A 25747-nucleotide genomic window follows, 5' to 3' on the forward strand; every position below is an offset into this window, starting at 1 on the left:
ATGGTGATGGTTGCATGAGAATCAATAATTTGGTCCTATCCGCTCAAGATATCCTAGTTGTGTAGGCCGAAATTTTCAAATAATAATAATAATACACTCAAACCATTCATTCTCTTTTTTTTTTCTTATAACGAAATGATATACAAATGGCACCACAATGAAAGCCTCTACAGGGCTACAACTCTTTAAGGAGGACTCAACCAAACGAGGTGGCTGCGTCAAAGGTGGATTAATTGCTTGAAGAAATCCACAAGGAAAATGTTGGGGCACAAGGCATATGGCTTGGTAGGAGGACAAGTCCCATGGATCCCGGGTTCCAATCTTTGGCTTGGGTTAGAAGACTAGCTGCAGGCAGCCGAACGTATAATTGGGGCTGTCGACATGGCCACAGGGGGGATGTACTTTGTTCGCCCACAGGTCTATCTAAATCAAAACGCCGGGTGTCTCCCCAACCACCTCCAATTCCCACAGAAAGCAGATCTCCCACACGTTCTTCTCACCGATTCCACCATCCATTCTTATTCTTTAGCTTCGTACGCTCTTTCGAATTGATTCCTTTCGTCCCCACCGTTCAGATATATATAAAATATAACCCCCATCATCATGCTAGTTAATTAATTAGCATGGCAGTGTGTGTTCTGTATTTGTAATCTGAAGAAAATGAGAAGCTTCGTCGCACGAACAATTACAACGGCATTATTCTTAGCAGAAAATTTTTTCATCTTGCTACGTACTAAAATCCTTGACGAGCAACTAGTTTTCGAGCATCATGCAGCAACGTTGCCGAACGCTAATTAGATTATCTCATACTTGCATCATGTGGGGCTTAAAAGATTCAATCGTTGAAGGATGAGCTCGCAGAATCATTACTACATTCATGCATCAACCAGTCGTTCCATGAAAAATTCACTGATGCCTCTGTGTATTATTATCTCCCGCACTTTCCACGTAAAAACTTCCAAGGAAAAGCCGAAGTTAGCCATAAAGTGACTCGAGCTTTCAGGCATAAGACCAGCCGGTGTGGATTTAAAAAATTAAACTAATGGTTGAAGTACAGGAAAGAAGATTGCTATGCACAGCGAACCCACAAAAACAAACAAAAAAAAACGATATTAACAAAGGAACTGCACCACTGGTTGAAGTTATTTTTTGGCTCGAGGGAAGAAAGAGCAGATCAACATTGGAGCATATGACATCACAGCGAGGGACCACTGAAACGTTGCCATCCATTTAAAAACAATGCCACCCTGACCGACAGGCATCAGCATTATTGCAATTTCGGAGTAATAAATTTCGCCGTTCGAAGTATTTTCAATGAATCAGGACAGACAGACCGGAGAGGAGAAAAGAAAAATACGAATCGATGAACAACCAAGTTCCGTGCATTTCAATCAATAAGTTCGATGTCATAATGCCGGTTTCACATGCACACCAACCGGCAGGCATCGTTAGAATAGAAAGGAAAGGGAGAAGCGGAGCATCATTTCCAGGGAAACACAAATCCCCCCCCCCATTTCCATTGCTCGATACTTGTTTATTCTAGGTGAAATGATGATGGAAAAGGCCTTTGAACCCTTCTGTAGACAACAAATCATAGCCCTCAAAAAGTAATGTTAGGCAGTGAAGGTCCCCACTCTCACCAAGCTTTCACAGGAAAAGCTGGCTATAGAGCAGGGTTTACCATGCATGTCCAGTACTGAAAGAAAAAAAAGCCTGCATGGAAGGATCACTACAATTTAAGAGTCTGAAACGTAGGATTTATTCATGAGGGGTTTTTCAGGTGAATAGGGACATGGATTCACCTACCACAACCACGCCTCCTGGAAGAAGAAGACACTAGCAATCAAACGGAGGAACAATGTACTTCGGGGAGAAACCATGCAGCAGTAACCTGGCTTGTTGACGGGGTCAAGTTCTGGATATCAAAATTATTCATATGAAGGGCAATGGTCTCGACCTGACCACAAGATCGAAACTCCAGCAAAAAAGCAACAGTGCTAATGGCCACCATTCCATCATGGGACACCCCATCAGGTGCCCAAAACCATCAGAAGGGTACACAACAAAAGACACGCATGATCTACAAACCATTCAGAAGCTTTTGACCTTGAGGCTACTACCGTGCCATGGAGGCCTGGTAGATCGTTTGTCCCTGATCACTAGAAGCCATGGACTCAGGTGATTTCCATGCTGGAAAAACATTGAAACAGAGACAGTATGAACACCATCAAGAGACGAGGGAATTTGTAAATAACATTTGCAAGCAGGGAACAGTGCCCGAAACACAACAGCTGCAAACAGCAGACCAACCATTTACACAAATAGGAATAACATGACAGGCATACAAAGACTGACGGCACAATCTAACAAAGCTTATGTCCCTGGGGGATCTTACGAGGCTAATAGAAAGTCTTAGTTCATTTGAAGCAGCAAACCACAGGATATAATAGATATATAACAGTTTCCAGATATAACCCTTTAATCTTTTGGTTTTGAGAGGGGCCCTTGCAGCCATCTGATTCACTGGTGCTTTCACTGAGGCTTCTTGGCAAAGGACTAACTACGGTTCTTGCATTTCTCCATGGCCGTTGGAGCTGCAAGAAAACAGATCGACGAATTTCTGTAAGTCTGAGATAAAAAATATAATGAAACTCTATATAATTGTTGCGGCAAGCACATGTCTAATAAAATAAATGGTATGCTTAGGTATTGGGTACGACATCTATTAGAGGCAATATGCAGACAGGGGGTATAAATACTTCGACAGTGCTGAACTTTTACCACCTAACATATTCTTATTCACAAAGATGGTGGTCTTTATAGGCTAGGCCATACAAAGTCTATCTGTCAGTTCAGGGAGAATAAACAAATATTAAGAATAAGAAACAAGATATGTTAAATATACTGCAAGGACTCCGGACGTGGAATGGATGATCAGCCACATAAGAGATGTTTTTGCTTCATAGAGTGAACTATTACTACTCTATTCATGAGAGGTGAACTTCAACAAGATCCATCAAAGTGTCAAACAGAACTATGAGCCTTTACCTGCAACTGTGTGTTGGTGAGGTAGGCAAACAAACGAATGCACTAGGTTACTGTCAAGTTGGACAACATAGCAAGGCAAGGGACAAAATCAGGATCTCAACAATGAAAGAATAAATAATGTTGTATTAAGTCAATTGATCAAAACATTTCAGGTTCCCAGACTTGGGTATCTTAAAAGTCAAAATATTAACAAGTCATGCCACAGTTTCTTTTGCTAACTTGTACTTACCAAGGCCAATTGCATCTGAACCCTTCATGATCCTTAGCCTCCTGCAAGAGTCAGTGAACATCCTGCAATCAAAGAACATCAATTACCGTACCAAAAAATAAAAACAACACGAATTGCCAGTTGTCAAGTGGCATTCCAGCTATGCAATATGCCAAAAGTGGAACGATAACAAAATTTACCGTCCACGACACAAATGATGATGCCAAAACAAAATGAATAACAAAAAAAACAATTTGAGCTAGGCAAAGGTACTGCCTGCAAAAAGATAATTGATAAATAATGGTTTACAATAAACTTAGAGTTTGTTCGTTTGCAAATAACTTGCAGATGAAATGAAGTCAAACTTCTGTGAACCACGGGAGGATTGGAATGTAGGGACTAGGTAATTGGTATAAATGTGCCTAAATTAGCATCCATTAAATGTTCTTTCTAGTCTGTTGATTGTTACCAATAGTGCAATCTCATATACATTTATACCATATTAAGGGTTCATATAAGCCTATTATGCATCTTTGGGTTCTTTCCTTCTTGACTACATCCACAACATTCACATTAGAATTACTGGATAGTGAACTTACTCCCATGGAACATCACCAACAAGCATCCAATCTCCATCTTTGTCTTCATAAGTGAGCACAAATTCAGATCCATTCAGAAGATCCATCAACCGGCTCTCAGATAATCCATCTCTGCCTGGTATTCCGTGAGAACCACATTGGCCTGAAATGCCACAGATCACAAAAACAAATAAACTCCTCCTCATGCTAGCACAGCATTAGAAGCTATGAAAATATCAACTAAACGGGGGATTACAGAGAAAAAAAATGCTTTTGGTTCGCATGACACTTCTTCACTACTAATTTCGAACAGAAAAGCATATTGCCATGCATGTTCTTGTGAAATATTTTTTCTGATATTTCTAATAATAGGAGAAGCTGAAAAACATTCCAAATAAAAGCCAGAGTTTTCCAACTTGATCTCCATTTCTGAAATAACCAAATAAAACTAATGCAACATAGGTGCACTCTGCCATAATATTTCTTTCCAGTGTTCAAAAATTATGGAAGGATGTGTTTCTAAACTCCTGTAAGACCGTAAGATAGGCAATTCTAATAAGATTATAGAAGTAGTCCCCTTCTACTAGTTCTGATAAAACCAGCAAAATTTTCAAAGAAAAAGGGAAAAAAATAACATAGAAACTACAGTATTGTCAAAAGTACTCTAAAAATTCTTCTAGGCATATTAAAGTAATAAGAAATGCATCCAGTGCAGCAAATATGTTTTCAACCACCATGCATCAAAATCTATCATTCAGCCCAGGTTGTATAAGAAATAAATTAATTGTGTTTCTGAAGAGAAGGGCTTTCCTCAATTATGCCAAGCACAGAACATATCTCAAAACCATGGATATAATTCGATGAAGAAAACAAAAGAATAGCATTCAAATCAACTTCATCTAGAAAAAAATCAACAAGAGATGGGGAAAAGGCCTGAGGCTACCAATTGTAAAGCAGCTGAACATCTTCTCAAGTGCTGAAGACAGCTCCTTATAGTTGTTGTACGTTTTCAGGTCAACTTTCCTGAGGTACGGGGCTCCATCCATGCTAACCTTGACATACAGACAACCAAATCCATGTTTCCCTTCAGCATCTTCTTTGTTCTTCAATGGGTTAGTAGCCATCGTGTTCTTCCGATAACTACGGATTGGTGGCCAACCTACCACCTGTGCCCTGTTACATAATTACATGTATGATCATGATTAGGATTCCTTTCAAATTTATGCAAAAACTAGTCTATTTATGATTGCATCACCAATGTGAAAATTCTGCCTCGGTTACATGAACTCCAAGCTAACTAGCTAACAGAAGGATATTACTGGCGTGGAGAAGATGACTGAACAATCCAGGAAACTCTAGCCAAAAATTGGAAAGAAACATTCCTTAGCTTATAGAACAATGAAATATCACTAAGAACAGAGAAAGGCACTAAGATGACCGATCCCTGGATTTCAAAAACAGACAAAAAGCAATATCACAAAATCCATAATTTATAAACAAGTATAGAGCAATTGAAAAGGGATATCTTGTTTCATGATCGGACCCTGGATTCCGCAAGCAAAATAAAAGGTACATGCCATCCCACAAAATGTATAAACCGTAAACTGGTACAAAGCATTGGAGAAAAGGAAAATTATCTATTTTTCTTCTTCTCCTCTCCTCATGGGAGTACTATGGAGATTGGACTATGAGAAAATAAGATACAGTTCAAACCAGACTCAGACAATCAAAAACAAACAACTAAAAAACATAAATGGGAAACATCAGAGCACTGACAAATGATAAACTATCTAAGCTCCATGTACCAAGAAGGGGAAAAAAAAAAAACATGATCAGTAAAACACCACAAAGAAGAGAAGAGGTGTAACACCAGATAACAAACTCGAAACCATCAAAAGCTTCAGTAAAGCAACAAAATTGCATCAATACCAAACTTACTCCAGGAAGTCACATTCTGGTCTCATTCCTTCAGCCATGCAGAAATCAATCAAAAAGAACAAGAAAATTCTAAAATTGCAAGAAAACCCTCTTTTCGCCCAATAATATCATCAAACTTTCTCTTCTTTTAGGAAAGATAAATGCAGCATAAAAAATATTATGAGACTCGGATAAAGCAACCAAAAACACAGACACCATTGTAAGTTCGCTTTTGACTCAAGCGGCCAAACCAAAAACTTCTCTCCTTTGTCCAAAGCAACAGCAGTTAAGAACAAAACAGAACTACTCTCTTGAAACAAGAAAAAGGAGGAAGAAAATTGTGGGAAACTGTAAGCATCCAAACAAAGACGTAGAGTTGCCAAAAAGATGGGGAAAAAAATAAAAATCAAAATCATAACTTTCTCCTCAGAAATTCTCCAAAAAGACACTTTGACGCACTTACTTGGCAGCGGGCGCGATCCCACGGTCGCTCCCACCTGAAGCCTGGGCCGGGGCAGGGGCCTTCTTCTCCTGCCCAGCGGCCTTCGCCACGGCATCCTTCCCGGCACTCCCCTGGCCCGAATGCTGCCCTCCGGCGCCGCCTTCCCCTCTGGGCGAGAACGAGACCCCGCCTTTCCCCAATTCCCCCTCCGATCCAGCCCCTCCAGCGAAGCCCCACTCGCCGGCACGCCCATCGATCGTGTCCGAGAACCCCCTCTTGGCGCCGGACACGAAGCTCTTCGGGAGAAGCCCGAGCGTGAGACCAACCTTCTCCTTCCGGTCGGGAGACTCGGAGCCTGGGAGCCCGAGCCTGAGCTCGGTCTCCTTGAGGTTCAGCGCCTGCCGGCGGCGGTCGTCGGCGTCCTCAGCAACGGTGGCGGAGGAGGAGGCGGACGACGAGAACTTGTCGGAGCTTTCCATGGTGGAGATCTCCGATAGACCTATGTAGTCATGCTCCAGAGGCGGTGACATTAACCCCTCTCTCTATGAAACCCCAGCTAACATTAAGAAGCGACTCCCTGAGAGATGAAGAGAAGAAGAGAAATAGGGAAGAAGAGAGGAATAAAAAAAAAATCCAAAGGGAGAAAAAAAGCTCTAGGACAAAAAAAAAAAAAAAAAAGAGAGACCTTTGGGTTGGGCTTTGACGAAGAGAAGCCTCTCTCTTTTCTTTATTTTTTAAAATAGCACACAGTAACAACAACAAAGGCTTCACCTTCACCTCACTCTCTCCAAACCTTTGTTTCTTTCCAAGTTTTGCAGATAATGAAGGATATTTAGTTTTGAAGAGGAGAAAAAAGAGTGGACCGCTGGAGTTGAAAAGAGAATAAAATAGAAAGGTCAAGAAAGAGAAAATGGGAAAAAAGAAGAATTACTTTTTTATGCGATAAAGGCCGAACTCGACGCCGACAGGTGACACAGAGAGTACCGGCACTGTCCCGGATAACGTATCCCAAATTTGTTTATTTTATATACATTTCCTTCTTTCTTTTTAAAGTTCAGTGGGGGATAACATGCGCTGTAAGCTTGCACGGGGCGAGGGGAGAGAGAGAGAGAGAGAGAGAGAGGTGATGAAAAAGGTTGTAAAGGATGGAATATCTGTGGAGGAAGCAGGGAAGGGGAGGAGATCTGAGACCCAACCTAATATTCAATGGGATTTGTCTTGCCGAGTTATCCGGGTTGGGATACGGCAATGGATTATATGCCACAAAATATTTTTTTGGGGGGGTTATTATATGTCAAACACTACTTGTTTACGTCAGAGTAACTTCTTGACAAACATATTCATAAGAAGTAAAAGTACTTGGAGGTAGGATGTTCAGGAAGGAAACAAAACTTTTAAATCACGAACTTTTGGTATTGAATAGGTTGAAACAAGCCTTCACGACTTCCACTTCAATAACTATCACAATCTATTATTTTCAGAAGGCATGCGTTTCAAGATATAATTACAAGCAGAGAAAATGCATATACTATGTTAAAATTTTTTTATATGATGTCACTTTATTATTAAACAATCAAAACGTGACCGGAATAAATATTAGAATAATTATTATATTTTTTCATGGGATGAACAACATCTTTATTATATTTCCTCTTTTCTACATTATGTATTTAAGTTTTTCATAGTGGTAAAGCTATTTTTACAACTTTACGCTTGATGTCCTTAGTCAAGAAATATGAAACGAGTTAGATGTCTGCTAAAACAAAAATATACTTTTTTATTTTTTTAGTTACTTTGCATATATCTTGGTATTTTCGAAAATTATGGAGCGATAGTTTGGATATGACAATGAGGATAAAAGAATTATCTCTATGTATACATTAAAACTCTGATAAGAGAGAATATCATACTAAAGGTTTACAATATTTGTGAGAGGCCATTGTATATATATATATATAAATGTTACATCTATAGAGCTACTTTCTAATAGTAATACGCGCGTCATGAGTTAAAATCTATTCATTTTGATGTAAATTTAGAAAACTACTTTGAGCTCGATTAATAAAAAATTTTGATATAAAATTATAATAATATGTTTAGAAAATCATATAATTTATGATTCATGTTTTTTATTTTTTATAAATTTCATAAAATGAAAAGAATAAGAAGCAATTGCCATAATACAATGGCACCATGCTTGTTCATTGATGCACGTTCTAGTGAAAGCCGACAAGAAATTCGACTAAAGAGGAATACTAGAGAAGCTTGGGTTATATATATATATATATATATATATATATATATATATATATATATATATATATATATATATATATATATATATATATATATATATATATATATATATATATATATGGCTTGTTGCCTTGTTCTCTTTCAATGCTAAAAAGTTACTTTATTCTGATCCCCAATATATATGGCAAGGGGAAAGGAAAAGCTAGCCTCATTTAAACAGCCCACTCCAATCAAAAATTTAATTTCATATCAAGCTATAAAAGGAGAAAGTACTATAAAATTAAATCTCTCCCGTGAAGGTATAAAAATTGAAATTTAGCACTATGAAAAAGGAAAATTATTTATCTTTTAATAAGAGAATAAAGAGATTTTTTTTATATTATATTATTGTTTCTCCCACCTCCTTTATTTCAATCATGCCTTCACCACTGGTCATTTAGGACATTCCCGATAAGGTTATAAAAACGCAAAGGATGGCGAAATTAAAGACCCGATGGTCCAAAAATTGTACATTGGCACCATAAATTTTTTTTCTTTTTTCCAATTTATCTTTTAATAGTAGAAATCAAAACATTTTTTTTTAATATCATGTTTTTGTTCCCTCCTCCACCGGTCATTTGGAACGCTACCGGACAGCGGAACCACCAAATCAAACGGCTCCTGATCCGCGCACCAAGTACTCCATCCACAAATCGCCACGTCGCCCTTTCTCTCCAAAATATCCACTGTTCCTGTCCTTGAGTGGGACCACGAAACGGACGACCCTGATCCCGCGCCATGCGTCCGGGCTGTTCGGGAGACAAACCCAGGCCACCTGGTATCGTGACCGCCACGCCACCGGCTACGGCCTGTCGCCGCCGCGACAGCGACCGGCCGGACGGCAGCCAGCCACCGGCACCTGTCGCCCTATACTACCGACATAGACTGCGACCGGCCCGTTTTCTCACCTTTTTTTTTCCCCAAAAGAGTTTAAAGAAAAATTCTACGTATTCGTTAATAAATGCGGTCTCCATTGGCGAGCTGGGGGAATGTGCACGTGCGACCCACGTGTGGGAGTCAAGGGGTTCGCGGGAGTCGCCCGCGGCCACGGCAATCGCGTCGCCTGGCCGGACTGGAGGCGGACGGCAGTGGGTCCCCCGCTGGGTTAAAGTCGCGGTGCATTTGGTCTGATAAAATCCGTGGGCCCCGCGGCGTCCGCCTGCTAGCTGGCGGCACTACTGCGGCAGCAAAGCCCCTGAGCCTTCTCTTTTTCCTGGGGAGAAGAGACCTGAAACTTAATAAAACCCAATTGCGCACCCCATATTCTCATGGGTCCAAGGATCCGCAAGCGGCGAGAACGGGTCGATCATATTTGAAGGGTTAGAGATGCACGCAGGAAAACCAAATGGTGCTTAAAAGCTTAATTGAAGCCTAGTTGGGCTAAGGGAATATTGATTTAATTTAAGTAACATGCGAACCAGCTATATTTGTCATTTTAGTATGGTTTCGATCGCACGGAGCCCGGGCACCACCACGCCGTGAAATCATAGATTCCATGAGCCTTTTGAATTGGAGTGGATTGTATATTTTATAATTCCTTGGATCTGAGCATTTTGATGAAGGGTGCATAACACGAGAGATGTCATAAAAAAAAGCTCCGCTTTACACCCAACATAACCTCGATTAAAGCTAAGGAATGTCGCTTAGCTCTAGTACATATATCCAATCAAGCGGCTGAGATGTACGGGACGCAACGATCGGAGGGGTGCAGCATCAGAATGGGCCAGGGGCATGTACTTTATGATCTTGGCTGGCGACATTGGAAGTTGCTAAGTCCGTCCTCCTTAGAGGAAAAAAATAAAAGAAAAGTCTTGTGGTCAATTGTCAAGTGCCAAAACAGCTCTTTTGGGTCTGTCAATCCAATTGGATATTTGGTGCCTGTCTTTAAAATAAAACTTGCATGTGATATGATATGACGTCCTGTTTAGATGTCCGAAAATGCGTCCTAAATTCTACCAGTCAGAACGAAAACTTAAGAGAGAGAAAAAAAAAAAAGTTGATTCGGAAGAAAAGTTCGATGAAAATGAGCCTGAGAAAATAGAGGTTATGCATTTCCACTTGAAACTTGATTTATGATAGTCTCTTTTCAAGATTAAAAAAATCAAATTATTCATAAATAAAAAATTTTCTACCTCTTCGGATCTTCCGACCGTCACAAGGATCACTTGTTCTTCACACCCATCACCATGAATAGATAATTCCAAGGAATCATTACCAGGGCCTCTAAGCAACCTTGCGATATAAAATATATAAAATGAGTTTTTAATAAGCAAAATTTATAGTAAAACCATTAACAAACAAGATGATGAAAAGAGTTTTTGAATCTTTTTCTTTTAAAATACATTGAGAATGTTTAGGTATCGTGCAAACAACTAGACAGCCTTATAAACATTGATAACAAGTGCAATATTCAAAACTGAACTGCTGAAGTACAGTGAAAAAAAAAAAAAGTTGTTATTGATCCAAGCATCCCAGGGACATCAAGATCAGCATAAAATGAGCATAGCTAGTTCATTTAGTTTGTGCATAGACATCTTCTCCAAATCTTTGAAAAGATAGGATTTGAACATGGATTTCGGATTAAAAAAGAAAAAACTCCATCAACTCTTTCATGCAAGTTAATAGAATGGTAAAACCTAACTTACAGTAAAGTACGTGAATAAATTTTTGACTTGCATGCGATCTGACACAGCGAGGTTGGTTCGACAAACCCGAGCGTACAGCACAGCTCGAACACGTGACAGTGCTAATCTCCAAGTACTTATTTATCCATTTCCACTTTACTTCGCGCCGAGGGGGGAGACAAAGTACGAGTGTGAGTTAAGTAGGTGCCTCCACTAGGCTGCGCGCAAAACCCCAAGCTTGGCTGCTTGGGTGGGATGACGCCTCGACAGCTCGATGAAAAGGGGGAGTTACGGAGGGGGAGGTGGCCGCGGGGCCCAGCAGGCCCATCACGGAAGAACGGTGGGCCCCAGTGCGGCGTTATGGCGGGTGGGCCCGGCCGCGCTCCCCCGTGCTCGTCTTTTGTTCCCGGGTGATGCTCCGTGGGCCCACCCCTGCCCCCCAACCCACCATACACCGGGCCCCACCCGATAGCCCTCCGCATCTCGGCCTCTCTCTTTCTGCAACGAATCTGCCATCCCGCAACGCCCCCACATGGGTGGAGGAGGGTGGTGGAAGCTACTTGTTGTCATATGCCCATGGATTTCTTAAAAATTACGGGGCATGCCATCCATGATTCGCCGCGGGGTCGAATTATTGAGCCCGCAGAATCGTACGAGCTGAGCTGGCGGATCCTGACCGGTGGCGTTTGCTGGGAGGGTATTTTCGTCATTTCGCGAAGTCTGCATGACATCCACGTGAGTCGAGATCCCGTCACCGCCCGGTCAGTTCCCGGATGGATAGCATTATTTTATTTTATTTCATGGGATGGGAGTCCAAACCACCTGCCCCTGTTAACGTTTATTTGGTTGACCAGGGAGCCCAGACTCATGGCTGATTAGTTCTGTTTCGTTGTTTTCAGTCTCTGACTCTCTTCGTTTTCCGGTCTCGGTTTCCCGTTTCAGAGTTTCAGTTCAATGCACCAAAAAAAAGAACCAGAGGGAGGCATGATATCTATAGAAACATGCCATTATTGACTTAGTATAGAAGCACCATTTAAGAGGTGATCCAGCGGAATCCAAAGGAACGGCAAGTTGATTTTCAATGCTCATATTGTTGCTGACAATTTTAATATGCTTTAAAACTAATGAGGCTTATAAGCCAACTTGGTATATAAAAAAAAAAGTTGAGCAGAGAAATGGCCGTGATGTAAAGGACAGACATGTAGCACAATGCAGCACGGGGTATTCACTCGATGGATGATTTTTTCGATCCAACGTACGGGATGGTGAGTTATACTATTTGTTTGGCGATCCGAGAAGTGGACCAACTTGGCTAGTGAGACTTAGGTGGAAGGGGCCTTCTTGTAGGTGGTCCTGCAGAACAAAACTGATGAGCAGTCCACGTAGTCTCCCTCTGTTTTCGTTTGGAGTCAAATTGGAGCCCATGCCGTAGTAGCAGTGGGCGCTCTCTTGGGACCAAGAGCAGAGGGATCTTTATTTCTTCCTCGTGGTCGACGATATAAAGGCGGGCCAAAGACTCTGTTTTTGTAGTAGTGTTCATTATCAGTACATATACATTGAACCGAAGGGGCAGGGCTGTGCGGTCGTGTCTCCTTCGGCTTCCAACAGCCGATTGTACATTTTTTTGGCATTCAGTTCGCTTTCGCCTTCACACTCCAGCCCCAGTAGACATAAAGGGCGCTGCAGCTCCCATAGGAGAGAAGGAAAAGTTGTTGTCATTTACGCAAACTCCTCAAAGACGCAGCGAGATCCAACTTCTACTTAGCTTCCTGCCTGCCAATTATGCTCTACATGAGTCATGGTGATAATTAGCACTTAAGATAAACTTGGAAAAAGAACGAGACACGTAAATTTTATAGGTACCAGTTAACACTAAAATATGTATATGAGTAAGTATATACCGGTATTCTGCAAGTATAGTTGTACTAAGATGAGGGACTCACCAACTTTTTGACGGCATCGCAGACAATCATTTGCCTACGGAGGACTGCATCATGTTCTTGTTCTTTTGTTACAGGTTGCTACTGTTAATAAACTCTACAGGGCTGAATAATGCAAAGAAGGCCCGATTTGTCGCCACTCACCAGCTAATGTACCGTCACACTGGAAGCTAACATTGGGAATACAGCAGCCGTCAGCCTGTTTCTGAATAAGAATACGAAAGCTTGTCAAATTTCTGACACCGTGCCGGAAGTTGGGATGTCTCGACTTCCGGCGGTGCCCACGGGGAATTTTGGCGACCCCAGTTGGCAGCAGCACTAGCAGCTGCGATCGGCTCACAGCACACGGCCTTTACCGCAGCTGGGGAGGGCCTACTGTTGGGAGAGTTGGTTTATTTCAAGGATCATCATCCATTATAGGGGTCATAATGACAGCCAGTATTCTATTCCTAAATTTATCCAAAACTGAAAAGCGAGTGAGTGAGAGTGAGAGCGAGAGAGAGAGAGAGAGGAAAAAAAAAGTTTGATCCACATTAGTTGGGTGGGATCGAATGAGGACCGCACGTAGGCATGGACATGGTTATATATCTCCAAAGAGGTGGAAGCACCATCATACCACATGGCTTGCAGAGGAATGCGAAGTGGCAGACCTCCATGCATGGTGTTCCTATGAATGGCCTGCCTGCATTGATTAGAATTTAGAAGCAAAGCAGCAGAGCACCGAGAGACTACTTGACCCCCGAATCTATAATTGGGTTTGAAGTACTTTTCTTTCCTCTCGGTTGCGGCCAACTCACATCTGCTTCCATAACAGGCGTGTTGCACCGTGGTTGGGATTTCAGCTGGCCGGCAAAGCTTCTGTAGATGTCCTGGATGGAATGAGGGGATGGTAAATGAGGCGCCACCGCAGCTTCCATGAAACCCGAGTCATCGGCGTTCCGGTTTGTGACGGTGGGGCATGCATGTAGGTCCGCCAGACGAGGAAAAGATGCCGACTTCCAACGGGTACCCTCCAAAGAAGCTCCAGAGCTGCGCAGGCCACTACTGCAGGCGAGTGGTTGCGTTGGGGCTTTCAAAGTTTGATAGCAGCATCTGGTAGAAACGCTGACTCTGAGAGCGCTTCCAAGGGCAACACTGGAGAGACAAATTTAGAGGGCACCTTCCTGTCGCCGCCCGTGAGTCATAGCTGCTCCGTGCTCTCTGGCGGCAGTCATTGCCGGATTCTCTTCATGAGCTGTAAAGGAGCTAAGAGAGGGGTGAGACAAGATCTGTGGGTTGCAGTGCCATCTAATTAATGAAACAAGATCTCTATTGAGACTTTCACAGGAATGTAGTGGCACAGATGGATACAAGAAAGAGGCCTGTTGGCAAGAAACACAAAGCTCTATCGCAGTAAATATAGGAGGATACGTTCACCTCCATTTTTATCTCAGCTCCCTTTTTTCTCAGAAAAGATCGATCCATGTTATAAAAATAGCAACAACCAATGCAATAACTGTGACGAGCAGAAGTGCGTAGCTAAAATCTTCTGTAAGCGAATCACATAGGTTCTTGACAGGGCACTCATGGTGAAAAAAATATCAACTCCATGACAGAGAACAGGTGTGGTGGATTCCAATTTGGCGGGGTTTGCTACTATGCCTCGCAGGCCTTCCACTTGGAGAGTGTGTGTAATTTAGGCCTGTAAACAATTAGTTCATCAACATGATGCAACTTCTGTTAGCTAGCATACAGCTCGTAAATACAAAAGACTGCTGCAACTTCTGTAACATAACTCCAATAAAAAGAAAAATAGTTTTTCTTTCTTCTTTTTTTTTTTTTGATAGAAGAACAAGATTCAGTTCAATAGGAAGGTTCAAGTATCTTGTGAAGGGACAAGGCTGTTTGCATTATCAAGACAACTTCCATCCTTACCTCCCTTATTAAAATATTTGCATAAGAAAAAAAAAATTAATATAGGTTAATACAGGGCCACGCTAATAAAAAAAAAATTATGGATGATGTAGGTTGTTACGTGATCCCTAAAATTATGCTAATACTCCTACTTTGAATCATGCCAACTATTTACATGATTATTGTTATTATTATTTCAATTGCGCTCAATCTCCAAGTAATGGTGGTGAGTTATCCTTGAAAGCTAATACATGAGTGGACACAACAACTTGCTATTGTGAGAGAATTCCATATTCCTGCTTTTCATATCACAAAATTCATCCAAAGCCAATCTTCCAATGATCCATTTCTGAAGAACATATCCATTAAGATATATGCCAATGTAACAAAAAATCATGTCATCCCTTCAAAGCTGTGGCTTATCTAATTTTTATCTCATTTCTTGCTTGCATCAAGATGTGCCGTCCACTGCCATAATGTGCCGTAAAATACTTGTCATAGCTTGCTTTCTGTGTTACCGTGTATCGTGTAAGCAATCCATTCTTCAATACAAGTAGGCATAGTTATACCCTATTAGGGACTAAACTTCCGTTAATCAAAGGTCTCCAAAATGTATTATTTTGTTCAAGTAGGTTCCTGTCTTTTTTTTTTCTCCTCCATTTTTTGGAAAAAAAACACCACAAGGCTGAGTACTAAATTGAGAAATTAGGATCTAAAATACCTAAAAAACACAACATCCCTGTAGAAGAAAAAAAACATCTACATTTCTGGCTTGATTATTCATTCCCCATCTAGTTAGTGATGACAAATCCTATCCAGAAAAAGGACCAGGAACTGAGTGGCATATGAACAGCTCACTCTGAGCACTCTCAGCCCATAAAATGCATCAAAATTTTCATAATGTGATCTATTTCATATTTTCTTTGAGGAAAATAAAATGCATCCAAATTTTCACAGTGTGATCTATTTCATATTAGCTTGCAAATTCCGTTATGATACCATGCCATTACATCTGTTTTCCCACTGGATTGTTCCCTAATAATTTTCACACAAAAAAAACTAATCTTGACTATCATCTAATGAAAAGCACTCATGCAATCTGAGGAATTTAAGATTAAATTAAGGTCAAATGAACAAGCATTCAATATTCTATTAATTCTACAAGAATCAATCTCTAGTACTTTGAGGTCACCTGATAAATGAAGCAAATATCGATGAACCTTGAGTAAATAGCCTTTACGTTCGGCTTATTTGCCCAACTTATGTAACCTCTCGTCCAGGGATGACTCCCTACTGTGTAGGCCATCAAACCAAAAAATTAAGGAAGGGGGGGGGGGGGGATCAAAAAAACTTTAACAAACGGCCTACTATAAAAATTTGATTCTTTTTTCCGGCTTTGTGCTGAGGCCCATGTGTTTCAGCCAGTATTCTGCAGCATGTGCTTCGTTTCGAAACCCTTGAAAAAAAATCGATTCGATATCTCTCTTCCCGTCATCCATCCACAGCCGGAAGCAGCTCTTCCCATGTTGTGATCTTCTTTCTCGGTTTGTTTCTCAGTTCACCCTCCATCCTTTCTTTCGAGTCTATCTTTTCCCATCCACTGAACGGCACAAATCTGACATTCTTATGTTCTAGAGCCTGGAGGAGCCCCCGTCTTCCTGGTTTGGGTGAGCCTGAAGCCGGCGTCAATAACCCATTCTTGAAATCTTCCAAGATGCTTGCAACCTACCATGTTAGCACCAGATATCAGTTATGCCAGGTCAAAATGTTGGACCACAACAGGAAAACCCAGCGAAATCTTCCCACCAATTCAATTTTCAGAAGCAAACATTAAGTCCTTGATCTTAGGAGATTGGGTAAAAAAGAATAAATGGATTAGGAATTGAATCTGCTCCTTATGAGATAAAAGACTAATCAGAAGTACTATAAAATTTCCTTTTTTTTTAGCACGCTTCGATTGTTCAAAAAGGAATCCACGGATTCTTCTTGGTAGTAGAAATAATAGAAAAGGTAGTAGTAATTATTATGTACATGCCAATATACCAATACGCATATCACATCTTTTATTGTAATTTTACTTGTGGCAACAAAAGTCAAATCGTACTATATAATAATTCCTATTCTCCATCCAAATAATAAATGAAAAATTTAAGCACAATACTTCTCTATAGGTCTGTACCCAAGAGAAAGACCCAAATCATTCTGTGTGTAACAATTTCTGCTCTGGGATTTGCATGTACACATATTTTGTTATAATTTTGTTTTGCCTCCCATTTGTATGATGTTTCCAGTAATGGAGCTTATAGTATGACCATGACACTTTCTATTATGGATTGTGTCAGTCAATCTAGGTCAGTTTTCATTATGAAAAGCTGCAAACTTACTGCTCCCAAGAATTTCACACGCACAAAATTCCATGTGTATATTTTTAACTTGTAGAAATTCTAGTCTTTCTGAATGTTGCTACTATGTACTTCTGGTGACCCACGAGTGATTGAATCATATCAGTATTACTTACAGTTTCTTCAGCACAGTATAGATTTGTAGCAATGATCCCTGTTGGTCCTCTTTTCAACCAACCAGCAACATACAAGCCTTGCTCAACAATTGCATGCCCTGCCTGATCCCAGCTTAGAACCCTGCCTTTCATGTTAGGAACTACACCTGTTAAAAGCCATTAATGAAACAATCACTTCAGTTAGATAGCTTAATGTAGGATATAATATTGACTGGGTTCGGTAGTGTTTAAATTTGCAGCTGACCCCTATATTCATCAAAAGGTAATCCATCAACTGGTACTGACTTGTAACCAATGCTTTTCAACACCAGCCTAAACACATTAAGAATGTTAAGTTAGCTAAAAACCTGAAGTTAGCCAAAAGAAACACAGGCACTGAGAGCCAAAATTACAAAAGCTGATGTGGTAGTAGCATGCTTAAAATGACAGCACACAGAATGGGAAATACCCACCCACATTTGAGATCTTCAAACTGTCCCGTTCCTACTGCCACCTGTTTGCCAGAAGCACCATTTTCTGCATCACCAAAAATTGTTAAAGAAACTGAGCTCAGCAGCCAATTTAAAGAGTGTAACAAATTCTCACCAAAAATAAGCATAACAAAATATTAAAAGCTCCACGTATTAGTTCTGCAGATCCAACCTTTCAAACATGTCTTCTCAAGGCGCACACCGCTAACAGTGTCACCACTCTCTGAAGGCAAAAATCTGTCAGGTTTTCTGAAGAACATGAAGTGGAGTTCTCGCTGGCCAACAATATCATGTTGTTGATGGGAAGTTGCTGCTTTGGAGAGTAACTCATAAACTCTTCGTTGTATTCTACTTTTCTTTAATTCTTCCTAGAATTAGCAAAAACAATTCGAAGTAGTGTAAAAAAAAATCAAAGTAGAGGAGAAAATTAAAAGCAAGTTCATGTAATACTGTGTTTAGTAGTGATTGGTAATGGAAGGGAAGCATTGGTATTGTAAAATTGACAATTTCAACAACTAGATGGAAGATCTTAAGGAATGTATGTTACGAATAAGATGGAAAACTGGCAACATTGACAGCAAATATTGTAGAAAAATACTTGAATGGAGCAATGAAAATGATTTAGCAATCAAGGTTGAAAATTCTTTTTCATGATATTCTGGTTTAGATGGAAGAGTTAATAAGCCGGACATTTATGGAATAAGTAAAACTGGAAAAGTGAAATTAAATCTGACAGATAAAGCCATTTGGGAGTACAAGAATGGTATCACCAAATACAAACAAATGTGTTGGTTGACAGGCTGGCATATCTGATTGAGCAATAAAACGTCACTACATATGTTGTGAAATGAAAAATCAACTGAAATCTCACTCAAATACAACATTTGTTTCATTGTCCTAGTATAACATAAACGAACCTCATCAGCCGGCGATGTCGCTAGGTCAGCTTTCTGGATGTGAATATGCAGATCTTTGACACCTGAATAAATCAGACAATAACATTCATGTAGGTGGAAAAAAATACTTAAAGGAAACTCCCGGCAGTATCAATACATAACTTCAATAAGAATACATGCTTTCAGGATGTGTTATTGAATCACGAAAAAGAGGATTCAAATTATACTTTTTCATGATAGTAAGTCCTGCAGGTTGAGTCATACCAAGAATTTCACGAAGTTCCTTTGCAGTGCAAGCTGCCTGCACTGGGCCTCTTCTCCCAACCAAGTACACCTTCCTTTAGCCAGAACAAACAGAATCAAAATACCATCGAAATGACGTGCTTTAGAAGCAAAGCAGAACTAAGAATTAACAAAACTAATTTAATCATTGTTAGCTAGTTTAAACAACAAACCTTATGGTGCTCTCACGAAGGGAAGTTAAAGCATGCTCAGCGATATCTGTTGTTTCCAGTTCGTTTATAGGTCGCAAAAGAATACGAGCAACATCAAGAGCTACATTACCCTGAAGGTGACTTTATTTGGAAACTGTTGTAACTTCATTATAATGGTAACATTGGTTAAGGAAAAGAAAGCTAGATGCTGAAATTAGAAAAGTAAAAAACTATCTTTCTAGTGAATACTTATTAAGACCTTTTCTATTCACTACAACAATAAAAATAGCTGCATTACCCTGAAGGTGACTTTATTTGGAAACTGTTGTAACTTCATTATAATGGTAACATTGGTTAAGGAAAAAAAAGCTAGATGCTGAAATTAGAAAAGTGAAAAACTATCTTTCTAGTGAATATTTATTAAGACCTTTTCTATTCACTACAACAATAAAAATAGCTGCATTACCCTGAAGGTGACTTTATTTGGAAACTATTGTAACTTCACTATAATGGTAACATTGGTTAAGGAAAAGAAAGCTAGATGCTGAAATTAGAAAAGTAAAAAACTATCTTTCTAGTGAATATTTATTAAGACCTTTTCTATTCACTACAACAATAAAAATCAACTTTCAGTTGATGGTTAATTAACAAAATACTTTACAACAGTCCACTAGGAAGGACATATTTAGGTTAGTCAAATTTCACGGTTTCCTACCCAGATTACCCTATGAATAGGTTCAGAAGCTTATATATAACTCTATGACAAAATGTGGTAGTAAATACGAACATAGAAAGTCAAAGAAAGTTGACTTCATGTGCTTCATTTTGTTCACCGCAAGGCATAATCAACCAGAAAATTAAGTACTATGATCTATGAAGCTGTTTGACAGTTCAGTAGTTTACATAGTAGGTGCAATGATAAGAAGGTATCCTGTAAGTCATAGGTATCAGAGTAACGGTAAACCATGGACTCGGAGTTCAAAAGTCCTATTAAATACGTGCCATATGAGATTCCTTCTATATGGAAAAAAAAATGATGCAAAATAAGGTAGTTCTTCCAAAACACATACAAATACATGAGATCTAGGAAACACGGATAAGACATTAGCAGCCTCCATACTGTAGTGTCCGAACCACTGTCGTGGACTCATGGCAAACTTTTTCATCAGCACACATACAGGTAAAATACATAAAAGGATTTACTTTGATAAATAGCCTGGTTTAACGGATGAAAGCTGTCCATGGTTGACATAGTCACTTACAAACAAAGCAGCAAATTGATATATAGGAGAAAAAAATCATCTGCTCCAAGTTAGTGGCAGGTCAAGAATTGCAGCATGATTTTTTTCTTTCAGTGATCTGAATTACACCCAATTACATAAAGGCGAAGTTTTTAAGTGGCTTGAATATAAGCGGAAATGCATCAAATTAAGCAACATCATTATATAATAATATAGATTTGATACTATATGTTGAAAATAAAGCGTGAGAAACTAAGAATATAATCAAGCAAAAGAAGTACAGCTTCAATATTCTCATAAAAAGAAATAAGTATGGAAAATTATGACATCCTCTTGAAACTAGCATTGCAACCAATGTTATCAAGTCTATATATGTTCAGTGGATCCTTCCAAATATATCTTATGAACATACCTGACCGAGGACTACAGCTGTATCTGTGCTTTTCAAGTCAGGTGCCATGTTAGAGCAGTCCGGATGCCCATTATACCACCATACGAACTCTCTAGCTGAGTATATCCCTCCCAAATCCTACATAGAAGGAAGAAGGCACAGAATAGATAAGAAACAGATTTTCCTATACCTGATGAAACACGAGAAAAGAATCTAAAAGGTAACCACTGGTTCTCCAAGACTGCCCAAGCAATCATAATTGAAGAATTTAAAATTTCTAATGCACTGGTGCAATAGCCTCAACCGCAAAGATAATGATCCTAAAACCGGATTAAGGGTAAAAGATTAAAAAACTCGAGCAATAACTCCAGTTTGACCCGTTTTAATTTTGTAAGCTGGGCTACTGGATGTTTCTTTTATCCCTTTCCCCTCTTCAAGGTTGAGATTTTAATTTTCTGCCTCTAGGTTGTGAACAGCTCAACTCTTGATTTGAATATAACTTTCCAAAATAATACAGAAATTAATTCCCAAATAGCTAGTAATAATAAATCCAGTAACAAAAAAAATTGACCTTAAGTCTGGTCTCAGTAAGTTTAAAATTTTGGGCTGCTCTCCATCCAGCATTTAGTAGACAAATTCTTATATTTTCAGAGTCTGTGTATGTTTGTCGTGATGGTCTTGATTCCAAACAAAAGAAAGCTAAGATAACAACTCAACCTTAAGTTAATATATAAATTGTTATTAGATGTAAGCAATCTGAGGACATCTACATATCAACATTTAAAAAGTCTATCACAAGAAACAGCAATGGAAGTAACTGAGACAACTTACTTCTCCTGGCACACCAAGATATCTGTCACTTTCAGCACCATAAGCAAGCACGGTCTGCTCGTGAATACATACATCAGTCAAACTAAAGACTCAAAAAAAAAATCAAACAATAAAGTTATAAGGAGGTTGGAGTGCTCATGCTTGCAGTTTGGAAGCTTACCACATCATACATCTCACGAAGATCAGAGAGAGAAACAGTAGTTCCAAGTTTTACATTTCCAAAGAATGAGCACCTCTCATTTGCAGCAACGCGAGAGAATTGGTTTACTACTATCTGTTTCCAAGTTTCTGGTAAGTCAGATTACTAAGAAACATTCAGAAATAAGCATACAACAATTGAACACAATTTACCAAAAATATGCACAAGCAGAATCAGCAAGCTTTATCCTAATCATTTGGCTTGATAATCAATTCTGTGCTAGAAATAAATTATTATGATACAAAAGACAGTTTTAAGCCTTTCAAAGAATGTATTGTGTACCTATTTCACATTAGCAACCATTTCTCTATATATATTAAGAAAGGCTGTAAAGTAAGATGCATAGGTTGAGACCTTAAAGTAAACCAGATGGCATTACATGTACGTGAGTCTCTGAATAAGCGTGTCTCTATATGCATTCAAAGATATATGACTGTATGTGTAAAAACAGGCAACCTTTTGGTGAAAAAATTGCAGCCTAGGTGTTAACCAACCACCTAACAGTACAGCCCTAAAATCAGGCAATCACCATACAGCAATGGTCTAGGCAACCCAGCATTCTGAGGCCTGTCAATCACCTAACCCACATGACCACCCAGAACAACAATGATAAGAGCAACGATTTGCAAATCTGGTGGCCCAACTTGCCTCTTTAGATTGAGTCAAACACTAGTTCAGAACTCTCCCTTAGTTCCAAAATTTTCTAAATTTGACTGTGCGTCCCCTCTCCAATCCCATCTTGACGTCCCATCGCAAAGATGTACCAGAACTCTCAGCTAAAAACCAAAAGCTCTCAGTCCTCTTATACTTCATTTGTAGCCCCTTCACATGGCGCATCCCTTCCACACGAAAGATCCAGCATAACCTTCATTTTCAGGAAGAAAGGAAGAAGATAAACATTACCTCTCTTTCCTCACATTAATTAAAGAGGAGGAAACATCACCCTTCATTGTTCATGTTTTTCAGTTAGTTATTCTTAATCAAAATCCACAAAGATCATAGTCAATGGATCATGTAAATTCAAAATAACAAGATGTTAAATCAAAGTATCTAACAGGGTGGATTCCTGAACTGAGAATCTGCCTCTCACCTTTGTTTCTGGATGATCTGGTGCCACACCTGAACGAACTAATCCAAATGGTGTTGGCAACCGGTCTAGGATATCAACCTCCGCTCCTTCATGAGCCTTCAACATCTAGCATAAATAAATAAGAACAATTATATATATATATTAGATTTAATTAAACATAGAATTTTATGAGATCTGTACTTTTTTGAAACAAATGTTAGTTAAACCATTATCAAAGTAATTCTGTCTTGTGCAATTGGTATATTTGAAAAGGCTAATTGTTGTAGATTGGTGTAAAGGTGAAAATTTTGTCTCAACCTACGGAGTGTCTAAACTTGCAAGAATTTTGTACACAATGCTACTACACATAACCAAGAACAAGAATCCAACTTCCACAGTTTGAATCCAAATTAGCTAACAATAAGCATTTCAAATACCTTTTCAGCAGTGTAAAACCCAGCAGGGCCACTACCAACAATGCAGACACGGAGAGGGTGTGGAGTCAAAGAAGAAAAACCCCTTGAGATCAGCTTCCATCCATGAAGTAAAAATTGTCCCATTTTTTATCTGCAAAAATCTTATTTTGTTAATTCAAAAGAAAACGGGAAAGAACATGATCTTTTAAGCAGCGAAATAACGAACAAAGAAATGTGCTGCGGCCAGCAAACTGCTTAGATCCTCAAGTCGAGCTTCATTAGTTTACAGATTCTTATACGAGACAGGTAAAGATGGTGCAAATTGCCTGTTATCTCCATATGGAATATGTCCAGCAAAAATCATTCACATGTCCCCAAGCTCTTAGTGACTCCATTATATGATTGATTGGCTTGAAAAACAAATAGCGCGTAAGATTTAGGTCACATCAGTAAAAATTTGCTACCAATCAATCCGGAATTCACAACTGGACGTCGGATGTTACAAATTCACACCAACATATATGTGGCATAATATGGTTTAATACTTACAAGATTCAAACAAAAGAAAGACGTGGAAATATCCTAGTTTTACAAAAAAAAAAAAAAGAACAAGAACCATAAATCTCGTAATTGCAGGGGAAAAAAACATTAACAATGAATTGAGGCAGGGTTCCTATCAACAAGGAGATAGGCTGAAAAAAAAGGGCCAAAATCTTGCAACCTAGTCATAGGCAATAAGTGATTTCTAGGTTCGAAGGAGAAGACCGCTCTTCAACTGCGCGGAACCGAGCCAAGTTAGCAGATTTCTGCTACTCCATCATCAAACCGCTCTATATTGCTTGTCTAGGAAAACCAATTGCGAGTTTTCTGCTGGGGAGATTGAGGTCCTCCCCCGGAATTGGGTTCTTGCGAGAGGGTTAGGGCTTATGAGGCGAAGGGCAGTAAGGGTTCGGGTTCGGATTGGTTTATCCGATACAACGTAGAGACGAAGTCCTAGGCTCGGAGATGACAGAGAGTTTGGAGCGAGCGGTGATCGCAATGGATTCAAGAAGAGCAAGAAGGCGAAGAAGCGGAGGAGGACCAAGAAGAACAGGTTTCTCACTTGAGAGAGGAGTGGGTTGAGCGCCGACGGTGCTCGGTTGCTGGAGCTGGACGCTGCAGGGGCGGAGACGGCGGCCGCCGGGGAGGTCAGGAGGAGCGGGGGGGTAGGGTGGAAGGGACAACGGAACTAACGGGGGAGGCATCCAGGCCGGGATATATCAAACCCGACGGGCCGCCCGGCCTCCTCGACCCAGGCTGATATGTTTCGGCCCAGGAGTGGTCCGGCCCGATTGAAAACGGATTGAATCGAGCAACTGGGCAAGCAACCGCCTCGTTATACTCAATTTATGATGGTAATTAGCTACGGCCGTCACAAAAATTATTAAATATTAAAATAATGATTTCCATGATAACTGTTACAATGGCCAATATAGAGTTACGGGCATTGTTATTTTAAACAATGGTAGAAGAGGGAGGAGAGGATATGTATAAATAAGAAAAGGTAATATTTTTTTGTATATTTATTAAATTTTGGATTCACCTGCCTGATTTTTTTGCCAGCTTGAGTCAAGTCCAAAATCAAGGGCCAAGCTAGTTAGACAAAAAAAATTGCAAAGGTCTACAGGAGAGGGATTCCATAAAAGAATAAGAAAATTATCTATGGCTCCTTGTATCGATATTTATTTATAATTTCTTCAAATTTAGTATCGTATGGTATGTTTGGTTAATTGTAAGTGAGTGAGAGGGAATCTACTTTGCTAAAGTGAGTTCATCCTCTCACCAGCTTCAAATCGCCTCAACTTTTTTGAGCCCCATTCTTTCCATGGTGGGAACTCATTTCAGACCATTTTGGGCCACGAGGCAATCAAACATCCAAAATAATTCCACGTGTCACACCAGCTAGCCGACCCTGTTGTCTACTTATAGTTTGATACATTTCAATGAGAAAAATCTTATGTAAAGATATATTTGGTTGGAAGAAGTTGGACTCTAGAATAAAAACAAAAATAAGTGACTCTCTTCCAGCTATTTGATCGGAAGAAGTCTGATTTTTATTCCAATTCCGGTCGCTAATCAAACACGCCTAAAATTTCTTTTTGGAAGTTGTTAGATTGCACGAGCTTATAATAGCAATTGAAATTGCAACCAAAGAAATCACGCCTAAATAGTAACAACAGATCATAGCTCCCCGTTGTCTTGCCCGGCTTGCTACCATGAAGTCATGAACCAGGGCCTCACTCCATTGTCAAAACAATCCCAAGCCCAAGTTGAACAGGTTCCAAAACGCCAGGTCCA

The 25747-nt window shown here is 39.8% G+C and overlaps 2 protein-coding genes across 6 annotated transcripts; both read right to left on the bottom strand.

Moving 5' to 3' along the window:
- Positions 1 to 2233: 2233 nt before the first annotated feature.
- On the bottom strand, positions 2234 to 7091 carry LOC103702546 (auxin-responsive protein IAA17-like). 4 transcript variants are annotated; one of them, XM_088722302.2, is made up of 7 exons: positions 6879 to 7091; positions 6215 to 6770; positions 4778 to 5007; positions 3856 to 3997; positions 3278 to 3339; positions 3049 to 3098; positions 2234 to 2594 (listed from the first exon to the last, which is right to left on the bottom strand). In XM_088722302.2, the coding sequence occupies exons 2-6, from the start codon at positions 6721 to 6723 to the stop codon at positions 3091 to 3093; spliced, it is 951 nt and encodes a 316-aa protein (XP_088578428.2). In that variant the 5' UTR covers positions 6724 to 6770; positions 6879 to 7091; the 3' UTR covers positions 2234 to 2594; positions 3049 to 3090. The 4 variants fall into 4 exon arrangements, with proteins under 4 accessions (XP_088578428.2, XP_038985007.3, XP_008783242.4 ...); XM_039129079.3 differs by lacking the exon at positions 3049 to 3098 and having other exon boundaries at positions 6879 to 7060; XM_008785020.6 differs by lacking the exon at positions 6879 to 7091 and having other exon boundaries at positions 6215 to 6848.
- Positions 7092 to 12183: 5092 nt separating this feature from the next.
- Positions 12184 to 24659, bottom strand: LOC103702547 (Pyridine nucleotide-disulfide oxidoreductase family protein). 2 transcript variants are annotated; one of them, XR_015987336.2, is made up of 16 exons: positions 24513 to 24659; positions 23432 to 23561; positions 23016 to 23120; positions 21887 to 22000; positions 21727 to 21780; positions 20917 to 21033; positions 19285 to 19394; positions 19094 to 19167; positions 18851 to 18912; positions 18106 to 18301; positions 17916 to 17979; positions 17708 to 17775; positions 17464 to 17609; positions 16138 to 16670; positions 13056 to 14286; positions 12184 to 12885 (listed from the first exon to the last, which is right to left on the bottom strand). XR_015987336.2 is itself a non-coding variant. In XM_008785021.6 (14 exons), exons 2-14 carry the CDS (start codon positions 23552 to 23554, stop codon positions 16437 to 16439), a joined length of 1467 nt encoding a protein of 488 aa, XP_008783243.4. In that variant the 5' UTR covers positions 23555 to 23561; positions 24513 to 24659; the 3' UTR covers positions 16039 to 16436. The 2 variants fall into 2 exon arrangements, 1 of the variants encoding a protein (XP_008783243.4); XM_008785021.6 differs by lacking the exons at positions 12184 to 12885; positions 13056 to 14286 and having other exon boundaries at positions 16039 to 16670.
- Positions 24660 to 25747: the final 1088 nt, after the last annotated feature.

Source organism: Phoenix dactylifera, chromosome 5 (assembly GCF_051530095.1).
Source record: "Phoenix dactylifera cultivar Ajwa chromosome 5, Ajwa_hap1_PhDact_Kaust_v1.1, whole genome shotgun sequence".
Classification (NCBI taxonomy): domain Eukaryota; kingdom Viridiplantae; phylum Streptophyta; class Magnoliopsida; order Arecales; family Arecaceae; genus Phoenix; species Phoenix dactylifera.

Bases quoted from the DNA above. Each gene is read 5' to 3' on its own strand.
- LOC103702546 (XM_039129079.3), bottom strand. From the start codon at position 6,723: ATGTCACCGCCTCTGGAGCATGACTACATAGGTCTATCGGAGATCTCC. The intron at 5,008-6,214 runs GTAAGTGCGTCA...ATTATGTAACAG, and splicing joins GGGATCGCGCCCGCTGCCAA to GGCACAGGTGGTAGGTTGGC. The intron at 3,998-4,777 runs GTAGCCTCAGGC...GTGGCATTTCAG, and splicing joins GTTCAGCTGCTTTACAATTG to GCCAATGTGGTTCTCACGGA.
- LOC103702547 (XM_008785021.6), bottom strand. From the start codon at position 23,554: ATGGGACAATTTTTACTTCATGGATGGAAGCTGATCTCAAGGGGTTTT. The intron at 18,913-19,093 runs GTATGACTCAAC...TGATTTATTCAG, and splicing joins GGAACTTCGTGAAATTCTTG to GTGTCAAAGATCTGCATATT. The intron at 17,610-17,707 runs GTCAGCTGCAAA...GGCTTTTAACAG, and splicing joins ACCTTTTGATGAATATAGGG to GTGTAGTTCCTAACATGAAA.